This window comes from Mytilus trossulus, chromosome 2 (genome assembly GCF_036588685.1).
Source record: "Mytilus trossulus isolate FHL-02 chromosome 2, PNRI_Mtr1.1.1.hap1, whole genome shotgun sequence".
NCBI classification, from domain to species: Eukaryota; Metazoa; Mollusca; class Bivalvia; order Mytilida; family Mytilidae; genus Mytilus; species Mytilus trossulus.
Window position 1 is genome coordinate 55,766,364 of NC_086374.1, and position 22,005 is coordinate 55,788,368.

Here is a 22,005-nt window from a genome sequence, read left to right on the forward strand (position 1 = left end):
TTTATATTTAAATAACATTTTAATCTAAACTTTAAAACAATATTGCACATTATACAAACGATACCTTAAATATTTAACAATTACGAATTCCTTTCCATCTATAACTATTTAAAACACCAAGTTTTTCATGATTTTCCTTTGCGATACTGTAGCGTTCGGATTCTGCTGGTTTGCGGTCATTCGGAAAAGTAGACAACCGACTCACAATACTGTCCATTTCATCTTTTGTAACCCTCCGCAAACCTCTGAATCTATAAGGATCAAATGCTAAATAGTCAACCCGGAGATTTTTGGACTGCTCTAGTCTTTTCTGGTTAATTCTTCTTGTTAATGCGGTCCGTGCACGTCCAGAATTGGTTTGTCGTTGCAAACGCGACACAATTGTTTCAAGTTCATCACGTGATACTTTTTTAGGTGCATCCGGTAAATATCTTACTTCTTCTGGTTCCAGATCTGGTCTCATAGAATTTCGTTGTCGACCTATTGTTGGTGTCTTTAACTCCCGTAGCATACAGCCGGCACTTTTTGGTCGATTTTGTCCAGGAAACACCAGACGATCAGGTGTGTGTGAACGACTACTATCGGAGAGAAAAGACTGAGTCCTCCCGAATGCTATGGTTGGTGTCACTACATTTCGAACATATTTGTTCTTTTTTCCTGTGAACTTCTTTCCATCTTCATCTTGAAGCGGATATAATCTCAAAACTGGAACATCTATATCTTCATCTTCAAAATCATCCATAACTGAAAGAAATCGTCAGTACTACGTGTTAAAATCTTGCAATAAATAAATTTCAACGAATATAACCTTTTATCTATGACTTGACTTGCAAACAACAACAACACTCGTTTTCTAATAAATTTCTTTATGAACACTTTTCTTTCACCTTTCACAGAGATTAATCCATGATTTATCAAATCTTCAAATACTTGCCAAATATATAAATTGAAAAGGTTAGTCACATAAAAATAGTTTTCATTTTCAAACGAAGTACATGGAAACTTAGGAAACCATCATGTTTACAATTTACATTGAATATTTTATAAGATTTATCATAATGATAAAGATTAGCCGTACTAAAGGTTTTATCATAGAACAATTGTCCCAATAGAAACATATTAAAAATGTTTCTAATTTTACACATTTGATGAACAATGTATGTTGACAAGTTAAGCGCCATATTAAAATGATATAATATTATAACTTTCCAATGCAATAAAGCATTCCAACTTATCTTTAATCCACACATCGTATCTACAGTATATTCAACTAAAGTTATTTTATAGCGTACTATAACTAAAGATGGGCTAATTCTTTGAACATTGTATTATATGGAACAGTTGGGTTTGATCAGAATGATTAAAATGAGATTACTAAATTATATTATTTCAACATTATATAACGATTTCGAGTTGAGTTTTCAAAATATTGCTGATTGCATTTTTTTTAAAACAGCTGATTTTTTTATGTTTCAAGTGGATGAGTTATGTATACATATATATGTAACGCATCTTGTCGTCTTTATTGTTACATGTGGTGCTATAATAGAAGCAAGCGAATGTGTAAGACAGCAACACTATATATTTATCAACATCATGTGAGAAAGATCACGGTTTGTTACCGAAAAAAAATACATATAAAGTAAATTTCGATATGACAATTTAGTATTGAATGTATATATACATTCTAACACGAAATTAAAAAAAAAGACGGCAAAAATGGAAAATAAACAGAAAAACTAAAATAACCAAACTATTACATGTATTATTGAGAAGAGTACAAAATTATCGTTCTTATTCTGTACTTTGTGGCGAAGTGTTCAAGTTGCTGTTTTAGTTTATTTCACTCAATTTGAAAATAAGATATGTGACGATTGTCAATGAGGCAAGTGATACGGAAATTAATAATTATAGGTCACCCTACGACCTTCAACAATGAGCAATGTCCATACCGCATAGTCGGCTATACATTGTACTTGCATGATTTGAACACAACTATCATTTTTCTAGAAAAGTATGTATTGGTGACAAACTGTGTTTCTACAAGCAAACCTTGATTTCTAGCATGTCGCTACGATAGTTAGTAAAAGAAAAACAAACGTTTAAAAAAAACTTAAATGTTTGAATAAAATGTACGAATTACACCAAATTATTCTATGGAGTTCATTAGCGTCAGAGTATACAATAGCACGCTAGGGGCTTGTCCTTTTATCTAAAGCTTAACAATTTATATTTTTGCAGGTGAAATTAAAAGGAATTAATTTTTTAACATTTTGAGATTGGAGATCGAATGAAAAAAGTGTAAGTTTTAACATATTTTATTATTCATAATGATAAATTATAGGTTACCACATCTCCTTATTTGATTATATACATAAGTTATTGCAACATCGTAATATCTACATGACTAAATATTTTGCCAACATTGTCCCACAAAAGAGAACACAAATCTGTCATATTAAAAATAAAAAGTAAATTGTATAGAATGCACTTTAAACTGCGTATTCATGGGCCAAAATGTATATTTGTATCTTTGAAAATATACATTTATGTAGCTCCAGAATCCACAACTGTGATTGGTTATTGTAGCTGTAGATTTTTGTTTAAACGTGTCGAACGCGGCCACTACAAAGTAGAAGTAGAAATGACTGTTTGACCGTCAATATATCAGCTTATATGAAAATAAGAAGATGTGGTATGATTTCCATTATACAGACATTAATTACTAAAGGTCACCATACAGACTTCAACAATGAGTAAAACCCATATGCTTAATATATACATATATATATATATTTTGAACTTATATTCGAAACATGTTTGATATGAACGTGCTTTCAACATTTTATGTTATTTGTTTTGTTTTATTAAAAAGTTAAAGAGACTCACCCAATTCGTTTTTCATCCTTGTATCAGTCATACATGTAATTCATTGCACTTTTTATCAAATGAAAATTCACAACTCTCAGTTTAATATTTACTTAAATCAATATGTATATTGTCTCTGTGTGAAATTCAATCAGTGCAAACAAAATCTATTTCTTGTTGTACGATAATCGGAGATTTAACCGTCAATCATGAAAATTAAATCCATAGATTATGAACATAGATTTTGGGGTATAAAGTATCGTCAGAATTTAGCACCTTTTTGTTCTTTTGTAAAAGAACAACTTTTAAATTTCCTCTCTTAGAACATGCAATTACGCGTAGTTTTATCTACTAAGTTTACCTTAGAAAATATTGAAAAATAATAAAATAATGAACGCATGAAATAAAACATTAAACAATCTTCAATATAACCAAGGAGTTTAGCCTCTTTAAAAAAATGCCTGATTTATCGTACACCCAGTGATCAAGCTTGCATTGGGATATCAGTTATTATAGTTTATTAAAAAAATAAATATCATATTAACAGAAAATGTAATTAGATTGTCCTAAGCAATGGCCGAGTGTTCTTTAAAACAATAATAGGTGATAATATTACAAAGAAAATACAACACAAAACATACTACCTTATCCTTTAGTGTATGCTCATTTGTGTATTTAGTAATATATAGATATTGATTTCATTGATAATGGAATAAGCTGTTATTGTTTTAGTTCACTTAATATTAAACAATGCTCGGATTGTAAGCTTTCTGTTTCATTGGGTATATTTATTCAATTAAGTGAAAAGTCGGTTACATGAAACTATTCTGTATGAAAAGATTTATAGAAATGCATTAAATCTGATTTTAACGATCTTGATATTGTTACTTGTGAACAAATGGAGAAAAATCCAATAAAATTGTCCATAACATGATATCTTTTTTAAATAAAACAAGTGTGGACACAGATCAGTGTGGATAGTATGTTTGGCCGTTTGACGTGTTTTCTGACAAAAAAGTTCTCTAGTGTTCTTATGTTGTGCAGTGTGGACGTGGCAGCTAACCTATACCAAACATTAATAAACAGCTGCGCTTTTTAGCTCACCTGGCCTAAAAGGCCAAGTGAGCTTTTCTCATCACTTGGCGTCCGTCGTCCGTCGTCGTCCGTCGTCGTCGTCGTCGTCCGGCGTTAGCTTTTACAAAAATCTTCTCCTCTAAAACTAATGGGCCAAATTAAACCAAACTTGGCCTCAATCATCATTGGGGTATCTCATTTAAAAAATGTGTCCGGTGACCCCGCCAACCAACCAAGATGGCCGCCATGGCTAAAAATAGAACATAGGGGTAAAATGCAGTTTTTGGCTTATAACTCAAAAACCAAAGCATTTAGAGAAAATCTGACACGTGGTAAAATTGTTAAGCAGGTCAAAATCTATCTTCCCTGAAATTTTCAGATGAATCGGAAAACCGGTTGTTGGTTTGTTGTTCCTACATTGGTAATTTTAAGGAAATTTTACTGTTTTTGTTTATTATCTTTAATATTATTATAGGTAGAGATAAACTGTAAACAGCAATAATGTTAAGCAAAGTAAGATTTACAAATAAGTCAACATTACCGAAATGGTCAGTTGATCCCTTAAGGAGTTATTACCCTTTATAGTCAATTTTTAACCATTTTACGTAAATCTTAGTAATCTTTTTCAAAAATCTTATCCTCTGCAACTAATGGGCTAAATTAATCCAAACTTGGTAACAATCATCTTTGGGGTATCTAGTTTAAAAAATAAGTCTGCTGACCCTGCCATCAAACCAAATGGCCGCCATGGCTAAAAATAAAACATAGGGGTAAAATGCAGTTTTTGGCTTATAACTCAAAAACCAGAGCATATAGAGCAAACCTGACGATATAAAATTGTTAATCTGGTCAAGATCTATCTGAACTGAAACTTTCAGATGAATCAGACAACCTGTTGTTGGGTTGCTGCCCCTGAATTGGTAATTTTCAGGAAATTTTGCCTTTTTTTGTTATTATCTTGAATATCATTATAGATAGAGATAAACTGTAAACAGCAATAATGTTTAGCAAAATAAGATGAACAAATAAGCCAAATGACCGAAATGGTCAATTGACCCCCTAAGGAGTTATTGTCCTTTATAGTCCATTTTTGTCGAGCCTTCGACTTAAGTCGAAAAAGCGAGACTAAGCGATCCTACTTTCCGTCGGCGTCGTCGTCGGCGGCGTCCACAAATATTCACTCTGTGGTTAAAGTTTTTGAAATTTTAATAACTTTCTTAAACTACACTGGATTTCTACCAAACTTGGACAGAGGCTTGTGTATGATCATAAGATAGTATCCAGAAGAAAAGTTGTAAAAATAAAATTCCATTTTTTCCGTATTTTACTTATAAATGGACTTAGTTTTTTTCTGCGGGGAAACATTACATTCACTCTGTGGTTAAAGTTTTTAGAATTTTAATTACTTTCTTAAACTATCCTTTGTTTGAACCAAACTTGGACAAAAGCTTGTTTATGATCATAAGATAGTATCCAGAAGTAAATTTTGTAAAAAAATAAATCCATTATTTCCGTATTTTACTTTTAAATGGACTTAGTTTTTCTACAGAGAAACATCACATTTACTCTGTGGTTAAAGTTTTTAAAAATTTAATAACTTTCTTAAACTAGCTGGGTTTGTACCAAACTTGGACAGAAGCTTATTTATGATCATAAGATAGTATCCAGAAGTAAATTTTGTTAAAAGATATTTCCATTTTTTCTGTATTTTACTTTTAAAGGGACTTACATTTTCTTCCAGTTAACATAACATACAGTCTGCAGTTAAGTTTTCAAAACATTAATTAGATTCATTAACTATCCTACATTTTTACCAAACTTGGACAGATGCTTCTTACAATCTAAAGGAATATTTTTATTGATTTTTTTCCTCCTTTATGTTGAGCCTGCAATTTACAGCAAAAGTAGGCGAGACACTGGGTTCCGCGGAACCCTTACAAATTTTTAACAATTTTCACTAACATTTTCCACTGAAACTACTGGGCCAAGTTCATTATAGATAGAGATAATTGTAAATTGCAAGAATGTTCAGTAAAGTAAGATGTACAAACACACCACCATCACCAAAACACAATTTTGTCATGAATCCATCTGCTTCCTTTCTTAAAAACTCACATAATTATAATAAGTTGAGCGACACACCCAGTTTTAATAAAGTTCAATAAATCAATTTTGGATGTAACGCGTCTTCTGATTGGCTGACGTTTTTTTGTTATCAGCCCATGCCATATACATAATTTAGTCATGTGACCGTGACTTCATTAACTTTTTTTCAATGTCTTCTACGGTTTTAAAATGGAATTTAGAATTAAATTTTAAGGAAAGACTGTAATATTTTTTCTATCTATGAAGAAATAACATAAAAAAGTGGTGCGCACTGTTAAATAACCCGCTACGCGCGTTATTCAGTGTGCACCAATTTTTTTATGTTATTTCTTCATAGACAATAAAAATATTACAGTCATTCCTTAAATATCTTATTATTGTTATATTAGAAATTTGTAAAAAAAAAAAAGAAAAAAAAAGAGGTTATCTGAATAAATACACATTATTTGTTAAACTCTCCGTACTGATAGCAAGACTTGTTTTTTTCCGTGACCTTAATGGTTCGCAAAAAATAATATTTTATATATAGCAAACGTATCTATAAAACTAAAATAAGGAGGTCCAATTTATCAGCCGTCTTCAGGTAAAAACGGCAAATAAAAGAATTCAACTTTATATAATTATAGCTAATATAGAAGAATGGTGTTGATTAAAAAATACACCACTCCAGGCCCTTTTGTTTTCCAAATAATTAATATTGCCAATAATTAACCTTACCTTACCTCTGTTTCTTTACCCCCTTCAAAGGAGAACCACACAATTTCTGTGTGTTGAACAGGTGCTTTGGGTGGCGGTGCTCATTATTTACATTGGTGCTGACAGTGTGTCTGTGGGTCCCATCACCACAATTTATCCATGAATTTTTTGAATCATCCTTCCACCATTATGTACATTATTTACGTATATATGAATATCACTAAAGATAATATTTGCAATCCGCAACGACACCTTCCGACATTTTAAAATTCATGTATGTTATAATTAAAAGTTCATGGCGAACAAGTTCCGGGTCGAAACCGATACCGATACCAATAGTATATTCACAATTTACCTATACCTTATCTGTACGTTCCACAACTTACAGGTGCACCACCAAACGGTGTATTTAGGATTTGCTATATACACGGGTCATAATCACAGGGTTGGCACTACTAAATTATATCATTGTCACATGTATCCTATTGTAGTATTGTAATCAGTATGACTTTAAAAGATGGCACTACGAATACTTAAATAAGGCGTATAAGTACAGTTTCCAATTTGTAAGCCGGCATGACGCAAAACAGCGAAACAAAGAATTCAACTTTATTAAATTTTATAACTAATATTTGACAATGCTGTTGATAAAAAATACTCCATTCCAGGCCCTTTTGTTTTTCAAATAGTTAATATTACCAATAACTAATAAGTTCAAGGTCGGTTTCAAACAAAAAGATTTTGAAAGTAGAGAATACTGTACACCTTATAATCAGCATGAATTTCAGATGACAATATCAATACTAAATATCCAGGCTAAAATAAGGCTTACACCTAGTTATATACTTTAATTCAGTCACGGACCAGCGATTTCACGGGTGTGTTCTACTAATTATAAAGTAGACATGACACATGTCGTTTCCGAACATAATGTCCTGTTCCGAGAAGTTTCTCAGTATTTAAGTAATTTAGCTTGTACTTTCTATGTTGGAAACAATTTGATTTTGATTTCGCGTACTAAAGAACAACACATAAGCAGATAAACATAGAGAGTTACGCTTTTTTAAAACAGAATCTGATCATTTGCGTTGCTTCAATAACACGTTTGAAATTGTTCATGATTTTCATACATAATAAACGATATCCAACTTACTTTTGCAAGAGGTTAATAGTGATGTAAAGCTAATCTAAAACAACCGCTGAAACATTCGATTATTCTGTTTCAAATGGTATGGCATGTGGTCTGTCGCCTGATGCACTTTTTATTAATTGGACATTAATCGAAATTTGCTCTAAGATATGAGAACGAACTTATTTGCGTAATCCTATGGAACACAAACCATCTGTAACGAGTTGGTCTAGTGAACACGGAATCGTAAAGCATTCCGTTGCTTCGGCCGGTGCATTACGTTTGCGCGCAATACCATTACATTTGCGCGCAAAAATCCTTACGTTTGCGCGCAGCTTTTGATTACATTTGTGCGCATTTTTTTGATAGGTAAAATACAGGTTATAATACTTATTGTTAAATTTTTACAAGTAAAAGTACCCCTTCTGTTAGTCTAAGTCCCCTGCTTACCAATGAGGAGGTGGAACACTATGTTTCTCTCTGTACACAACGAAGATATCATGTTGAGCAAAACAGTGTAAGTTTCATCTGATTTGGATGGTAAGAGTGCAAATACTAGTGTTACATAATGTCCCAATTCATATCCATGAAAATTGTAAATGTGTTCAAAATAATTTGGACAGTAACTAAAAGTTCCGTCAATGAAAAGTTCTGAAGCTTTTGTGCATATTGCATCTAGATTGGAATTGCATGGTAGTATAACAATACCATGCTTTTTGCTGTTAATAAGACAAAATGATTCATTTTTGTTAGTTTTTAATTCTAAGACATCCATGAAGATTAAGAATGACTGTTGAATGTTTGTCAGCTTTTGTTCTGCCTTTGCAATTATTAACAGTGCATCTCCAAGATATATCCCCAGACTTCTGAGTTCTGTCAAAATTAATAATTGATAGTCATATTTATTATGAAAATGAAAAAATATATAGTCAATTATGATTTAATTTAATTTTCAATTATATTTTTACCTTAGTTTACCTGTAAAATGAATGCACGCAAATATAACATTTTAATCCCCAAACGTCGTACATGTACGCCCGCTTCGTGTCATAAATTTCGTAGCTACTCGATTGGCCTTTCAAATAGATAACGATTAGTGTTTTCATAACATGTACACTCAACGGTTGAAAGCCGGCTAAAATCTAAATTTTTTGACATAGTTAAATCCAAATGAAACTTATATCGACGGGGTATTCCGATATAAAATCTGCAGCTGTTATCTGAATCCTGAGAAGCAGTAACACAAGACTGCAAGACGGTTTTAATTAAAATCTTTCTGGAAATCAGATCGTGAATTGACTTACGTATTGCACTAAACAATGCAAAGTGTAATTGCTCCTGAGATTCGAATCCATATATTTTCATATTTCAAAAGGTTATTTTCTTACTGAAAAGACATGATGCTAAGGACAAGTTCGACCATTTATAGTTAACTTTGTTCGTCATGGTTTAGAAACAAATATTTTTTTTGAGTCTAAACCTCTTGAATTAAAAAAAAATGATTCAGGAAGGAAGTCAAAAACTGGTTTTCGGATGCTACATAAATTTTTTATTATAAATTGCAACATTACTTACCTTTGTGGTCACTCATAAAGAAAGGGATATCCCATTTGTTTATTAAAGGTCTATCTTTAAGATATGTAAAAAACTGACCGAAATGTATTCAGAAAGCTTTATCAAATACTACAGATGACACTGTTTCAATATTTATATACTTGTGTGTTTTGTCGTTTGTTGATATATTTCATAAGTGTTTCTCGTTTATTATATAGATCAGACCATTGCATGGTTTTCCCGTTTGAATGGTTTTACACTAGTCATTTTTTTAACCCTTTATAGCTTACTGTTCGTTGCGAGCCAAGGCACCGTACGCGTGTTGAAGAATTTGACCTATAATGGTTTACTTTTAAATTGAGACTTAAATCGAGAGTTGTCTCATTGGCACTCATACCACATCTTCGTGTATATGTATCCATAAAACTGGTTTTCGGATGCTAAATCAAATTATGAGATTGCAACATTACTTGCTTTTGTGTGCACTCACATGTATACATTCGTCTCAACTCGACCGATTCCATACCCTCATCTTGAAGAGTAGCGAATTTTACCGGTCACATATAATGAAAGGGAAATATATTATATATATCCTTTTTGAGTGCTGAGTTGATATGTTTCAGATAAATCTGTAATGCACTTTAAAAACTGACCGAAATTTATATACAGAAAACTTTATAAAAAACTACAGATAACACTGTGACCAGTCGGTGCATGATATGTAATGTATATGATTATAACATATGATAACAGCACGAATTTGAAACCACTTGGTCTGAGGTCAAGGTCAATAGTTTCAAAAGTAAATTGTGAAACATAACCGAAGAAGAAAATGCAATATTACAGCTGTTTATTTTACATTGAAGTATGTGGTACATTTATGTAAGCTTGTCACTATAAAATTGTTCATTACCTCCTTTCATTCACCGACTATTTGTTTGTGTTTGCTTTAAATAGTAAAAGGTAAAAATGTATTTAACATCCAATCATTCCAACACACTTATCTTTCATGTTATATGAACGTATGAATTTCACATATAACATATTATATACTTCAAAATTCTTGTACAGGTATTATATTTCTTTACTTATCTCCCCTATTCTTGAAGAGACATATAATCATATTCAAAACAGTGTGGTACTGGCCATTGATTGACGACCTAAATTATCCCATTGACTGGGACAGATGAGGTGAACGTTTGTCTGTAACGACCATTGCTCACTTCTTACTTATTGTAGAATTTAAACTGTGGGGTCACCAAAGGTTCTTAACGCCTTTAATAATAAAATAATACGAAAAATTATTCAGGAATAACCTTTATGTTTTGATTTATATTATTGATATAAATCAACACATCGTATTATTCCGGATTAGTCTTTCGAATTGCTTTATTTAGGTGTTGAGAACCTTTGGTGACCCCACTGATTCAGTGTCTTTAACAAGTACATAGTGAGCAGTGATTGTTACCGACAAACGTTCACCTAATCTGTCCCAGTCAATGGGATAATTTAGGTCGTCAATCAATGGCCAGGACCACACTGTTTTGAATATGATTCTAATTATATGTCTCTACCATCATTAAACAGTACTGAAGACTGATTCGTTAATTTACACATATTTTATTTTTTTAAATTGTATATAACTCTAGGTACTAAAATGAAAATCCATAAGTTTTACGTTTGACATAAACTAGTAATACAATGAATATTCCACACTATATAAAACATAAAATAAAAACAAAACGATATCGTGTCCCATAATGCAGCAATCCGTGTCCACGTGACAGGAACAGATGTTCTATGATTATAACACGGGGACCTCATAAATAGTTCTAACTTTTCAACCCATACTGGAATGCCCTGTTCTTTTTTGTAATATAACCACGAGCTTATTATTACTGAAAAAATGACAAAACCACTCATGATCATATTTCCAACCAGAAACACACAAACGTTAGCAAGACTTGGTAATGCAATGGCTGGTAATAGATTTTGTGTTATAGTAAGAAATACAATCCCAGACAATAATAGTGTTATTGAAAAACTTATCCTTTCTCCAGACTCCTGTGGTAAAATAAACACAAGTGTATTCAACAACGCCATTAAAGAAGCAGGAAGAATGAGGTTAAAGACATAGAATACCGGTCTACGCTTGAAATATAAAATAAAAACGATTTCAGGAACTCCATCTTCAAGATAGCGATTTAGAGCTTTCGTTTTTGTTAATTCCCATTCACTGTTTGAACTATAAAATGACGTCATCACCTCACTAAATGTCGAATTAAACACTATTTCGGAATTACTATAACCCCATGCGACAATTTCTAACATGCATTCATGTTGATCAAATGGGAAATTCACACTATTAATTGAACACGTGAAAACAAACCGTGATCCTGGCGTCCAGATTACAGTACCCGTATGTTCAATTCTGACACTAGAGCCTTTCATACGAATGTACTTTATTTTCTCCCCTGAATTTGCCGCCAATATAGGAGGAGTCCATACAAGGTCAAGAGGTAAAACCATTGGTGTGATATTTCCGTAAGTGCATGGATTCCATTGTAAACTTACATCCTTCCATTTTAGATCAAAATATCCAGTGATAGAAACCGTTCCTTTGACCTCATTAATTTCCTGTAATGTTACGATATGAAATGATGTTGCAATTGTTGTCGCGAGACTTTGATCGTCTGTTGGTCTAATATATCTATTATGGTCGCCTGTCAAATTGTTATACAATTCCCTCATGTCGGAAAATTTTGCAGCAAAGCAACATTTGGTCAAGTACGACGTAGAGATGAGTAACAACATGAACGTAAAATAATCAGCCATAATGACACCAACCCGAATCAAATACAAAACAACAGGTTGAACAATTTGGAAGAGACGATTGCTAGCATGGCCAATACAGTACACCCGTATCTAACAAATCTGAGACTTATTATTAGTATATAAACACATCAAAATGGACATAAATGAAATCAAATGATAATCAGCATTGATTTCTTCTGAAGTTGATATCTTCATTATGTGATTATCAAGGGTAATTAATTACTTATATGCCAAACCTGAAACATTTGTATACTCCAAAGAATAGTCTTAAGTTCATATCTATGTTGATGATAAAGCCGAAGTAAACCTTGGCATTATGCAACCAAATTTATACTGACATGTGGAGTGTATTAAATACTTAGCTATTAAGAGAATAATAAATTGAGGAGATGAAAGCGTTTGGTAGCCGAATACTGATGCCACACAAACAATTAGCTGGGTAACCGTTTAAAAAATGTTTCTTTTTTGACGGAATTTGTTCTTCTTTGTTACTTTTTTGCGTTTTAGTGGTTATTGATGGTATGAGATTCTAAGAAAATAAACATCCAAATTATTTGAGAAAATCTTTTGAAAGTAATTTTTTAAATCTTAACCGCTGTTTGGTTCATGATACCGAGAAACAATAAAAATCTTCCTGCGATGAATGTTATTTGCCAAATAAAATTATCGTTGGGTGATAAACATTCCCACGTCAAACTAAATTTTAGATGTATATGAATTGGGTGTATCACGATGTTTTTTCCTTGTTGGTTTGCTGGTAAGGTTAAACAAATCGTTTAGCATGACCTTACAATTATTATGCATTTCTGAAACATTTACCCGTTACGTAAATAGAAAAAAGTTGGAAACAATTTGAAACATTGGATAAGAAGACACAATAGTGTTAACACATGGCAAATGAAAAAAGAGAATGTCAGAATCATTTTCCCCAGAATGTATTTCAAACAAATAAACATTTTTAAAAGTCTTTTCATATTTTCTATTCACTTAAAGTTTCAAAGCTTCATGAATACAAATTTAATCAAGTATAATATTATCCTGTTAATTCAGTCGCATTATAAATGCTAAGAGACAACTTTTAATTGTAATTTAGGCCTTAAAAGGACTAAGTTTAGTCTTAGATGCATGATTTTTTTATTAGTTGTTAGTGGCTTTGAACTAGCTGTCAGATAACTGCGAGTACTCTCAGATCTGTTCATTGTGTTTTTTTGTGTCGGGATGTATAAGTACCGGGTCACGTCCACTTGTATATTTGTCCATCTGATGAGTTAAGCCTTTTTCAACTGATTTTTATAGTTCGTTCTTATGTTGTACTGTTATACCACTGTCCCAGTTTAGGGGGAGGGTTGGGATCCCGCTAACATGTTTAACCCCGCCACATTATTTTTGTATGTGCCTGTCCCAAGTCAGGAGCCTGTAATTCAGTGGTTGTCGTTTGTTTATGTGTTGCATATTTGTTTTTCTTCCATTTTTTTTTATACATAAATAAGGCCGTTAGTTTTATCGCTTGAATTGTTTTACATTGTCTTATCGGGGCCTTTAATAGCTGACTATGCGGTATGGGCTTTGCTCATTGTTGAAGGCTGTACAGTGACCTATAGTTGTTAATGTTTGTGTCATTTTGGTCTTTTGTGGATAGTTGTCTCATTGGCAATAATACCACATCTTCTTTTTTTATAAGTTCTTAGGAAATCAAAGAAGTAAGAACCCTCGTCACTGTAGTTTATACGCATGTGTTATAGTTCTTGATGTTTGGGTAAGTTTTGATGACAGACCTTTTTGATAGTTCCTGATCATTTTTTCATAACCTTTATAACCTTTATAGATCCGTGGCGAATTAGAGATTGAAAAATTGTGTAGACCCCTTTCTATAATAATAATAAGTATTGCAGAATTATTATTGCTCTCTTGACGCATTTTGTTTGTTTATGTCGTAGGTATTTATTTGTTAACTTTTACCAAAAACCTCTTTTATTCAAAACGATGCCCCAGAAAAAGAACTTTCAATACTGGATAAAAATTCTACCCACTATAGTATTAAAATCCATTTAAAAACAGACGTTCCTTTGGGTGTATAAATACGTAGTCACGTCTGTCAAAATAGGGACGCTTGATGCAATGCCATGTGTAGGGATAATTGTATGCTATATTCACATGTATAACTCTTCATTAGGTAAGTTAATAGCTTGATGAAATAGACAGTGTTAGTTTCCTCGTTTTCCAGTAACAGTATTAAGTTATAAAATTGAGAATAGAAATGGGGAATGTGTCAAATAGACAACAACACGACTAAAGAACAGAATACAGTCAAATGTATGGAACGCCATAGCTGTCTTATGTGTCTTTTTTATTGCTTTTCTATTATAAGATGGTGCTTTTCTATTATAAGATGGTGCTTTTCTATTATAAGATGATGGTTTTCTATTATAAGATGGTGCTTTTCTATTATAAGATGATGGTTTTCTATTATAAGATGGTGCTTTTCTATTATAAGATGGTGGTTTTCTATTATAAGATGATGGTTTTCTATTATAAGATGGTGCTTTTCTATTATAAGATGATGGTTTTCTATTATAAGATGGTGCTTTTCTATTATAAGATGGTGGTTTTCTATTATAAGATGATGGTTTTCTATTATAAGATGGTGCTTTTCTATTATAAGATGGTGGTTTTCTATTATAAGGTGCTTTTCTATTATAAGGTGCTTTTCTATTATAAGGTGCTTTTTTATTATAAGGTGCTTTTCTATTATAAGGTGCTTTTCTATTATAAGGTGCTTTTCTATTATAAGGTGCTTTTCTATTATAAGGTGCTTTTTTATTATAAGGTGCTTTTCTATTATAAGGTGCTTTTCTATTATAAGGTGCTTTTCTATTATAAGGTGCTTTTTTATTAACCCCCAGGGGTATAAATGTGCATTTCATTAATAAATAAATAAATAAAATAAATTAATAAAAACTTTGAGCTCAAAATATTGACTCGAGTAAGTTCACCAGCACACTAGAAGACCTGATATATAAAATATTTATTACATGTATTTAATTAGATTACTATCTAATTTTGACACCTGTCGTAATCACTAATCAAACAAATAATCATGTCATTTAAGTTTTCACACCTGAGACATCAAATACATTTAATTGAATTAACTTATATAATCAGATGGCAATCAGAATCCAAACAAAGATTACAGTGAATTGAACTTTTTATTAAAGAATGCCAAAACTGGCTCTCTCTTTTTTTTTAAAGATAAAACTAGATAGCTGACATGGATTAAATTAAAGTGAGACCACCAATCTGCCGGTATCAAATCATTTGAAAAAACAACAACAATGTATTCCAATATGACCTTTAACATCGAAGAAGTAAACTTGCATTCAGTCGTGTTCAGACACTTTACAATAGAAAATAAAGGACGGGCATCGAACACAAAGTTACTTTTGTATAATACTGCACTGTCACTAACTATAGTCTGTCACTATATTTAAATTTAAAATTGAGGCAAAATATATTCACCATTCGGTGAGGGGTCTGGCGGTCGCTCAAGACCCCCAGAAGCCTTGAAAAAAAATACGCAAAATCGTGCATCCCGAGAGCTTCTCGGACTCTTAGGAGGCACATTATTTGAGTGTCCTTTCCCTTGGAACCTCAGTCTACAAAAACAACAAAACACCAGCCAGGTTAAAGACATCAGCCAAGTTGAAAACACCATCCAAGTTAAAAAAATACCTCAGTCAAAACAGAAAGGTTGTATAAACACCGAAATCTACTAAGATTGAGGTATGCTGATAATGGCAGTCAAGATCATCAGATACTTCTAACTGACAGTCAACCTTCTGTGAAGAAAGAAAATCCTGTTAATATATTTAAAACCAAAGACCTTAAATACAATTATAGATGTGCGAATCTCTTCATGTATCATACATGTATATGTCTCTGTTAAACACATCGGCGAATGTGAATTCAGTCCGGTCAACTTTTTTAGCAGAAACATATTTGTTTTTACTATAAATTTATATTTTCGTATAATTTGTTTTTAAATCTCACAGATTCCTGAATTACTTGGCCGATTATTGTCAAAGATATTAACACTTGTTGTCGACAAGTTGAATATATGTACAGCGTATAACGACGAGTGTGAATACCGTCCGGTCAACTTTATTTGCTCAAAAATAATTTTTTTTCACTTATTTTGTTTGATTTTCATAAAATATATTTTAATATCTTTAAGGTCTACAAATATTAAACCAATCTACCGAATAACAAAAAAGTTATGACTATTTATATCTCGTCCGGTAAACCGTCTTGTCACTATCCGGACAATCGTCTTGTCATTAGTGGTTCCCCACACTCCCGGTTAATCACGGGAACCACCATCATAATAAAAAAGCACCTTATAATAAAAAAGCACCTTATAATAGAAAAGCACCTTATAATAGAAAACCACCTTATAACAGAAAAGCACCTTATAATAGAAAAGCACCTTATAATAAAAAAGCACCTTATACAGACCTTCTAAAATTCAAACTGACCATTATTCCGTGCGTTCATCGTGTATCGTGCGTGTTGCGTGCGTGCATCGTGCGTGTATCGTGCGTGTACCAATCGTGCGTTCATCATTCATCGTTCCGTGTATTTTCCGTGTAACGTGCGTGCATCGTGTATTCTTAATCGTGTATCGTGCGTGTATCGTGCGCTCATCAATCATTCATTCTTAACCGTGCATCGTGCGTGTATCGTGCGTTCATCAATCATTCATTCTTAACCGTGTATCGTGCGTTCGTCAATCGTGTATAAATGTGTATATCAAATAATGTGCATTTGTCAAACGTTCATCTCTTAAAGTATAATATATATTTGTCCCGACTTTAAATAAATTACAGTCATACTTACTTTCTTGTGAACACTTAATTCACATGTTCATACAGATTCATGACTTCTTGTGTAAATATTTTATCATCTGTAAATATTTCGAGGTTATTCAGTGAATCTTGTCTGAGACTACACATTTTGATATAATGATACATTTTGTACGTACAAACAATAACATGAAATTGACATTAAATTTTCTACGACAAAAGAGTTAAAATTGTAATTTCTATTACACTGAGCGAAATGGACTTAAAAATATACTGTTGGCCAACTGTTATTTGTTAAAAATATTCTGTCAATTTTAAAAACAAAAGTGCTTTTGCAAAATTTAGACGTGGGGTAGCTCCACTAAAAAAATGAAACTGGAAAGTATGAAAGAAAAGAAGTCCACGAGATGACATGTGTTGTAGCTCTACTATTGAAGATGAACTTCATTTCATTCTAAAATACCCATTATATGTAGTTTTAAGACAAACATTATACATTTTAATGAACATTTTAACCTATCATTATCAGATGGCGAAAGTTTTATATTTTTATTTTATAACGGCAATGTTGCTGGTTTAGTCGCCAAAACACCAACAATATTTTATTTTAATGAAACTATACAAATCCTTGGTTGAACTATGCTAGATTTTAATTCTTCGCTTATTTGGCCAATTCATATGCTACTAAGATATTTTCAAATATTTAAGTTTTGATAAATACCGTTATAAATATTTTGTCTTTTTTTCTGATGATCACATGCACGTTATGTTATTCCATTGAGAAAATACATTATACAAGATTGTCGGGTAAATGTGTATTGCGGATTAAAATGTTAAATGTCAAACTTGAATTCACAAATTAAACTGAGGTGAATTAACACGAATATATATCCTCTTCAATATTGGTACAAATCTCTGTTCTGAATTTCATTTAAACTAAGCTAAATATGTTTTGTGGAAAATTGAATAAAAATAAACATTATATATATATGAAGGCATTATTTAATTTTTAATTAAACAAATATAAGATCAGGCAAATATATCATGTATCATCATATTCCTTAAGAAGGATTTTAAATTGAGAAATGTTTAAAACTTGAAATTGAATTTACAAGTTAAGATATAATCTTGTTTTTTTTTTGTGTTTTTTTTTTTATAGAATAGTTAAAAATATGGTATTAACAAAACAAGTCTTTATTTGAATGGAATAAACATGGAACACTTTCACAGATTTATTTTTCATTGTGTTCATGGTTGCTTATCAATGACACCGTTTTTAATGTATGTCTAAAAGATTGTTATCCGAAAAAATAATTCACAATAGTATGTTGTTATCAAGGTTGGTTCGCTCCGTAAAACCAGAGACATATAATATAATGTATTATATGTCTCTGGTTAAACATTCAGTATGCCTTCGGAATATACAAATATTAAGGTATTGTCAAGAATTTCAATAACGGCCGGGAAACAGACTACATGTAGTTGTTAACCTTCTATGATTATTAAAGAATGATGGATGGGTTTTTTTTCAGTACGTCTAAACACTGCTAAGGAGTCCTTATTGCACTAAGGCATTGACTATGCTACTAAGGTCTAGAAGGAGTGCTGTTATATGTATTATTTTGATATATCATGTTAGAAAATAATATTTAATGCATAAATTTCAAATTTTACAGAAAAAATATTCGTAAATAAACGAAATATTCAACATTATTTAGACACGTGCCGGTTTTTCTTTGATATGCCGAAAATCAATGAACCGATTGACACGTTGTTCTTTTTTAAAATGATAAAAAGGACAAATAGTTTTGCTGTTGTTTTATTTTTTCCCAACAAAATGTTTTGACATATGAGCACGACTTTGATGTGTCCTAACTTATAAGTAAGAGTGTGGTCAGCTTGTTAAAATGTTTATGTAAGATATGCGAAGACAAAAGGAATATATATAATTATAAATGTTTTGATTTTATTTTAATTCCGACAAAGATGCGTGCATATACAAATGGTTTCAATAAAAACCGTAAATTCCGAAAACCATCATAAGAAACAACTACATGTATGTTAAGTTTCATGAAATGTATAAGCGGTTCTCAAACGACAGAACCACCATACAAGCATTTATAGTCAACACAACCAGAAAGAGTTCCAATCGTCGGACGGGGAATATGAAGGCTTCCAAGAATGACCAAGTGACATGTCTGACTCTGAACAGTTAGTAAACGGACTATCGACATCGACCGCTTGTTCTTGATATTTTAAAACTGCATGCATATACGTATACGTTTATGATAGTGATAAGCTTTTGTGTCTGACGAAAACTAAATTCCTGCATGGTTATATCTCGACATACGTTTATATTGGTTTGGTAGGTGATCACTCAAAATCGTTATTTAAAAATCCTGTTTGTAATATGTAGATTCATTTCAATACCGATCTGTGATTTTACTATGTTCATAACTTCGATGAACCAAAGTAAGTTAAATATCGACCTGTATTTAATTCAAAATGGTTCTCTTTTTCTTCTTTTGGTATACAATAGTCCATCGACATCCCATGATAAGATACTGTTGTCATGCGAGGACTGAGTCTAGTCCATTTACAAAACTTTAACCCAAATTAAACAAAATGTATGTTTCTTTCTTATGTTCAATGTAAAAATGCCGGTATATAATTTTAAATTGCAACTATCTATAGTTCCGTAACGTTCTATCCAGGCGTATAAACGAATGGTTGACAAGTGCGTATATTTTTGTTAAATCAATATTTCTTGTATGTTTCAAACTGTTCTTCACTTTTGACAACGAGACGAGTACTTACATTTTCTCAAATTTACTCTTGGAAATTTTTGTATTTTATCAAATCTTTTTTTTTTTTTTAATTATTTAGATTTTTATAAATAATCTTCTTTACACCAGAAATGTTATTTATAAACAAGCGTATGAGTTTTAGTAATATTGATTAGTATACTATCGGACACGCAAGACAGAGATGTATATTATACACCCGACAGGAAATCGCTTGAATACCTGGACGTGTCACCTCACAATACCTTAGGAAGTAATACCTTTAGCCATGCAGGTGATCAGACAAGGGAAGGTCCGAATTTTTAGAATAAGTTTATTACATAAAAGAATTATGAACAAATTAGATTTTCGAAAACAAATTTCACGGAACACTTATTTATGATCATTTATGACTTTGAACTATGACCTTTTAACCAATTCCCATATAAACAGTTAAAAACGACATGCAAACCTTGGTAATTACAAAAAAAAAAAAAATCCGTATCAAATTTAATTTAGTAAGTCGGATAATACAAACGTACGATTGACAAGATATCTACTCGCAATAACGACTACATAAGGTTACTGTTTTGGTCTTTTGTGGTTCAAAGACATATCGTGGCCAAAAACGGAAAAAATGGTCAAAGATGGTCAAACTGGCGGCACGCAGAGAATTGATATTCTAATTTTAAAATCGATGGTGATCTCTTGTCTAGCAGAATAAAATTTAAAATCAATGAATTTGAGCATTTTTACAGAATGGACATAATATCAATTTATGAGTTTGATCTTTTTGCGGAGTTTCCCTTTAAGCAAATTGTTTCATCTCGAAAGAAATGCATCTTTTCCCGATATTTCACATGTTGACGTCGCGCAAAATGACATTTACGGCAGCAATTTTAAATGTGTCAAAAAGAACGAATTCTTCAATTATTAAGTAAGAAAATTTCTGTCAAAAATCATTACATAGGACACTTTTATTAAGGTCATATGATATGTGATAAGACTGATAATAAAATACTATTTCAATGTCATACAATAAGGTTTAAATGCAAAAAGTTTTTAAAAGAAAGAGTTTAATGTCTGCTTTTTTAGATTAATTCTGCGAATGGTTTTTGTCTGTAAAAACATCAAACAGAGAGATAAAGAAATCGCAACTAATTGAATAAAATGGAGGATTGAAATGGAGATTGTGTCAAAGACAACAATCCGACCAAATATCAGAAAATGGTGCGTCTAAACACGACTAAGGACTCCTAAGTGCACTAATGAGTTATAATATGGTACTAAGGACTAAAAGGGGTGCTGTACAATGCAAACACATTTCAAATCTAGATAGATATTGATATTTAATGCATATATTCAAATTTAATCAATAAAAGATCATAAACGATTATAGAACAATGCCGTGCCGGTTTTCGTTCATTTTTCCGAAAATCACTGAACTATTAGACACGTGTCAAATTTCATAACTGATAACACTTTATTACCTTAAAAAATGAAAAAAATAATTATTTGGATAAGAAAATTACCCTGACATTTAAATATATTTACCATAAAAATATGTTTTAAATTTTTAAAATATCATTTAATATGCATCGGTTTATGATTAAATGAAAATATATAGTAAATTGTTAAGCTGTTTTATTTCAGGAAGGAAAATAATGTTTGCATCGAGAAAAATAGCCCCTCTCTTATAAATGCTAAATGGGTGCTTAAATTTGGACACCGATCGCGAGGTTTGACTGCCATAAACAACAGATTACGAATAGCAAACAGTGGATATACCAATTGATATGTATGAAAGCCAACGACGGACACAAATTTATTGCACTGTAAAATTTCAACTACCATTAAGATCGATTTTTCAAATCTCCTTATCAAATAAGACCTGCATTTTAAAAAAAGATGGGATATCTATTACCCTTTTGGTTTCAAATTGGAATTAAAAATTGCACTTTCCCAAAGAGTTTTAGGTAAAATCCCGAGAATCTTACCTCTTAGAAATTTGACTGAGTGTAAGGATGTTTGGAAATATGTATGAATTTTCTGACATACTTGAAATTGTATATAAGAGATAAAAACAAATTCAGTATGTTTA

General features: G+C 31.7%; 3 protein-coding genes across 3 annotated transcripts in view; 1 reads left to right on the forward strand and 2 right to left on the reverse strand.

Annotated features, from left to right (window-relative positions):
• LOC134707620 (uncharacterized) lies at positions 1 to 3,056 on the reverse strand. The gene is made up of 2 exons (XM_063567562.1): positions 2,890 to 3,056; positions 1 to 744 (listed from the first exon to the last, which is right to left on the reverse strand). Exons 1-2 carry the CDS (start codon positions 2,918 to 2,920, stop codon positions 74 to 76), a joined length of 702 nt encoding a protein of 233 aa, XP_063423632.1. The 5' UTR covers positions 2,921 to 3,056; the 3' UTR covers positions 1 to 73.
• Positions 2,188 to 22,005, forward strand: part of LOC134707621 (uncharacterized) — a 27,326-nt gene continuing 7,508 nt past the window's right edge. Inside the window, exon 1 of the mRNA XM_063567563.1 lies at positions 2,188 to 2,301. The gene's annotated coding sequence lies outside the window, so the exon portion shown is untranslated. The remainder of the gene's footprint in view (positions 2,302 to 22,005) is intronic.
• LOC134705879 (acetylcholine receptor subunit alpha-like) lies at positions 11,085 to 12,178 on the reverse strand. The gene has a single exon (XM_063564593.1). It carries the CDS (start codon positions 12,176 to 12,178, stop codon positions 11,102 to 11,104), a length of 1,077 nt encoding a protein of 358 aa, XP_063420663.1. The 3' UTR covers positions 11,085 to 11,101.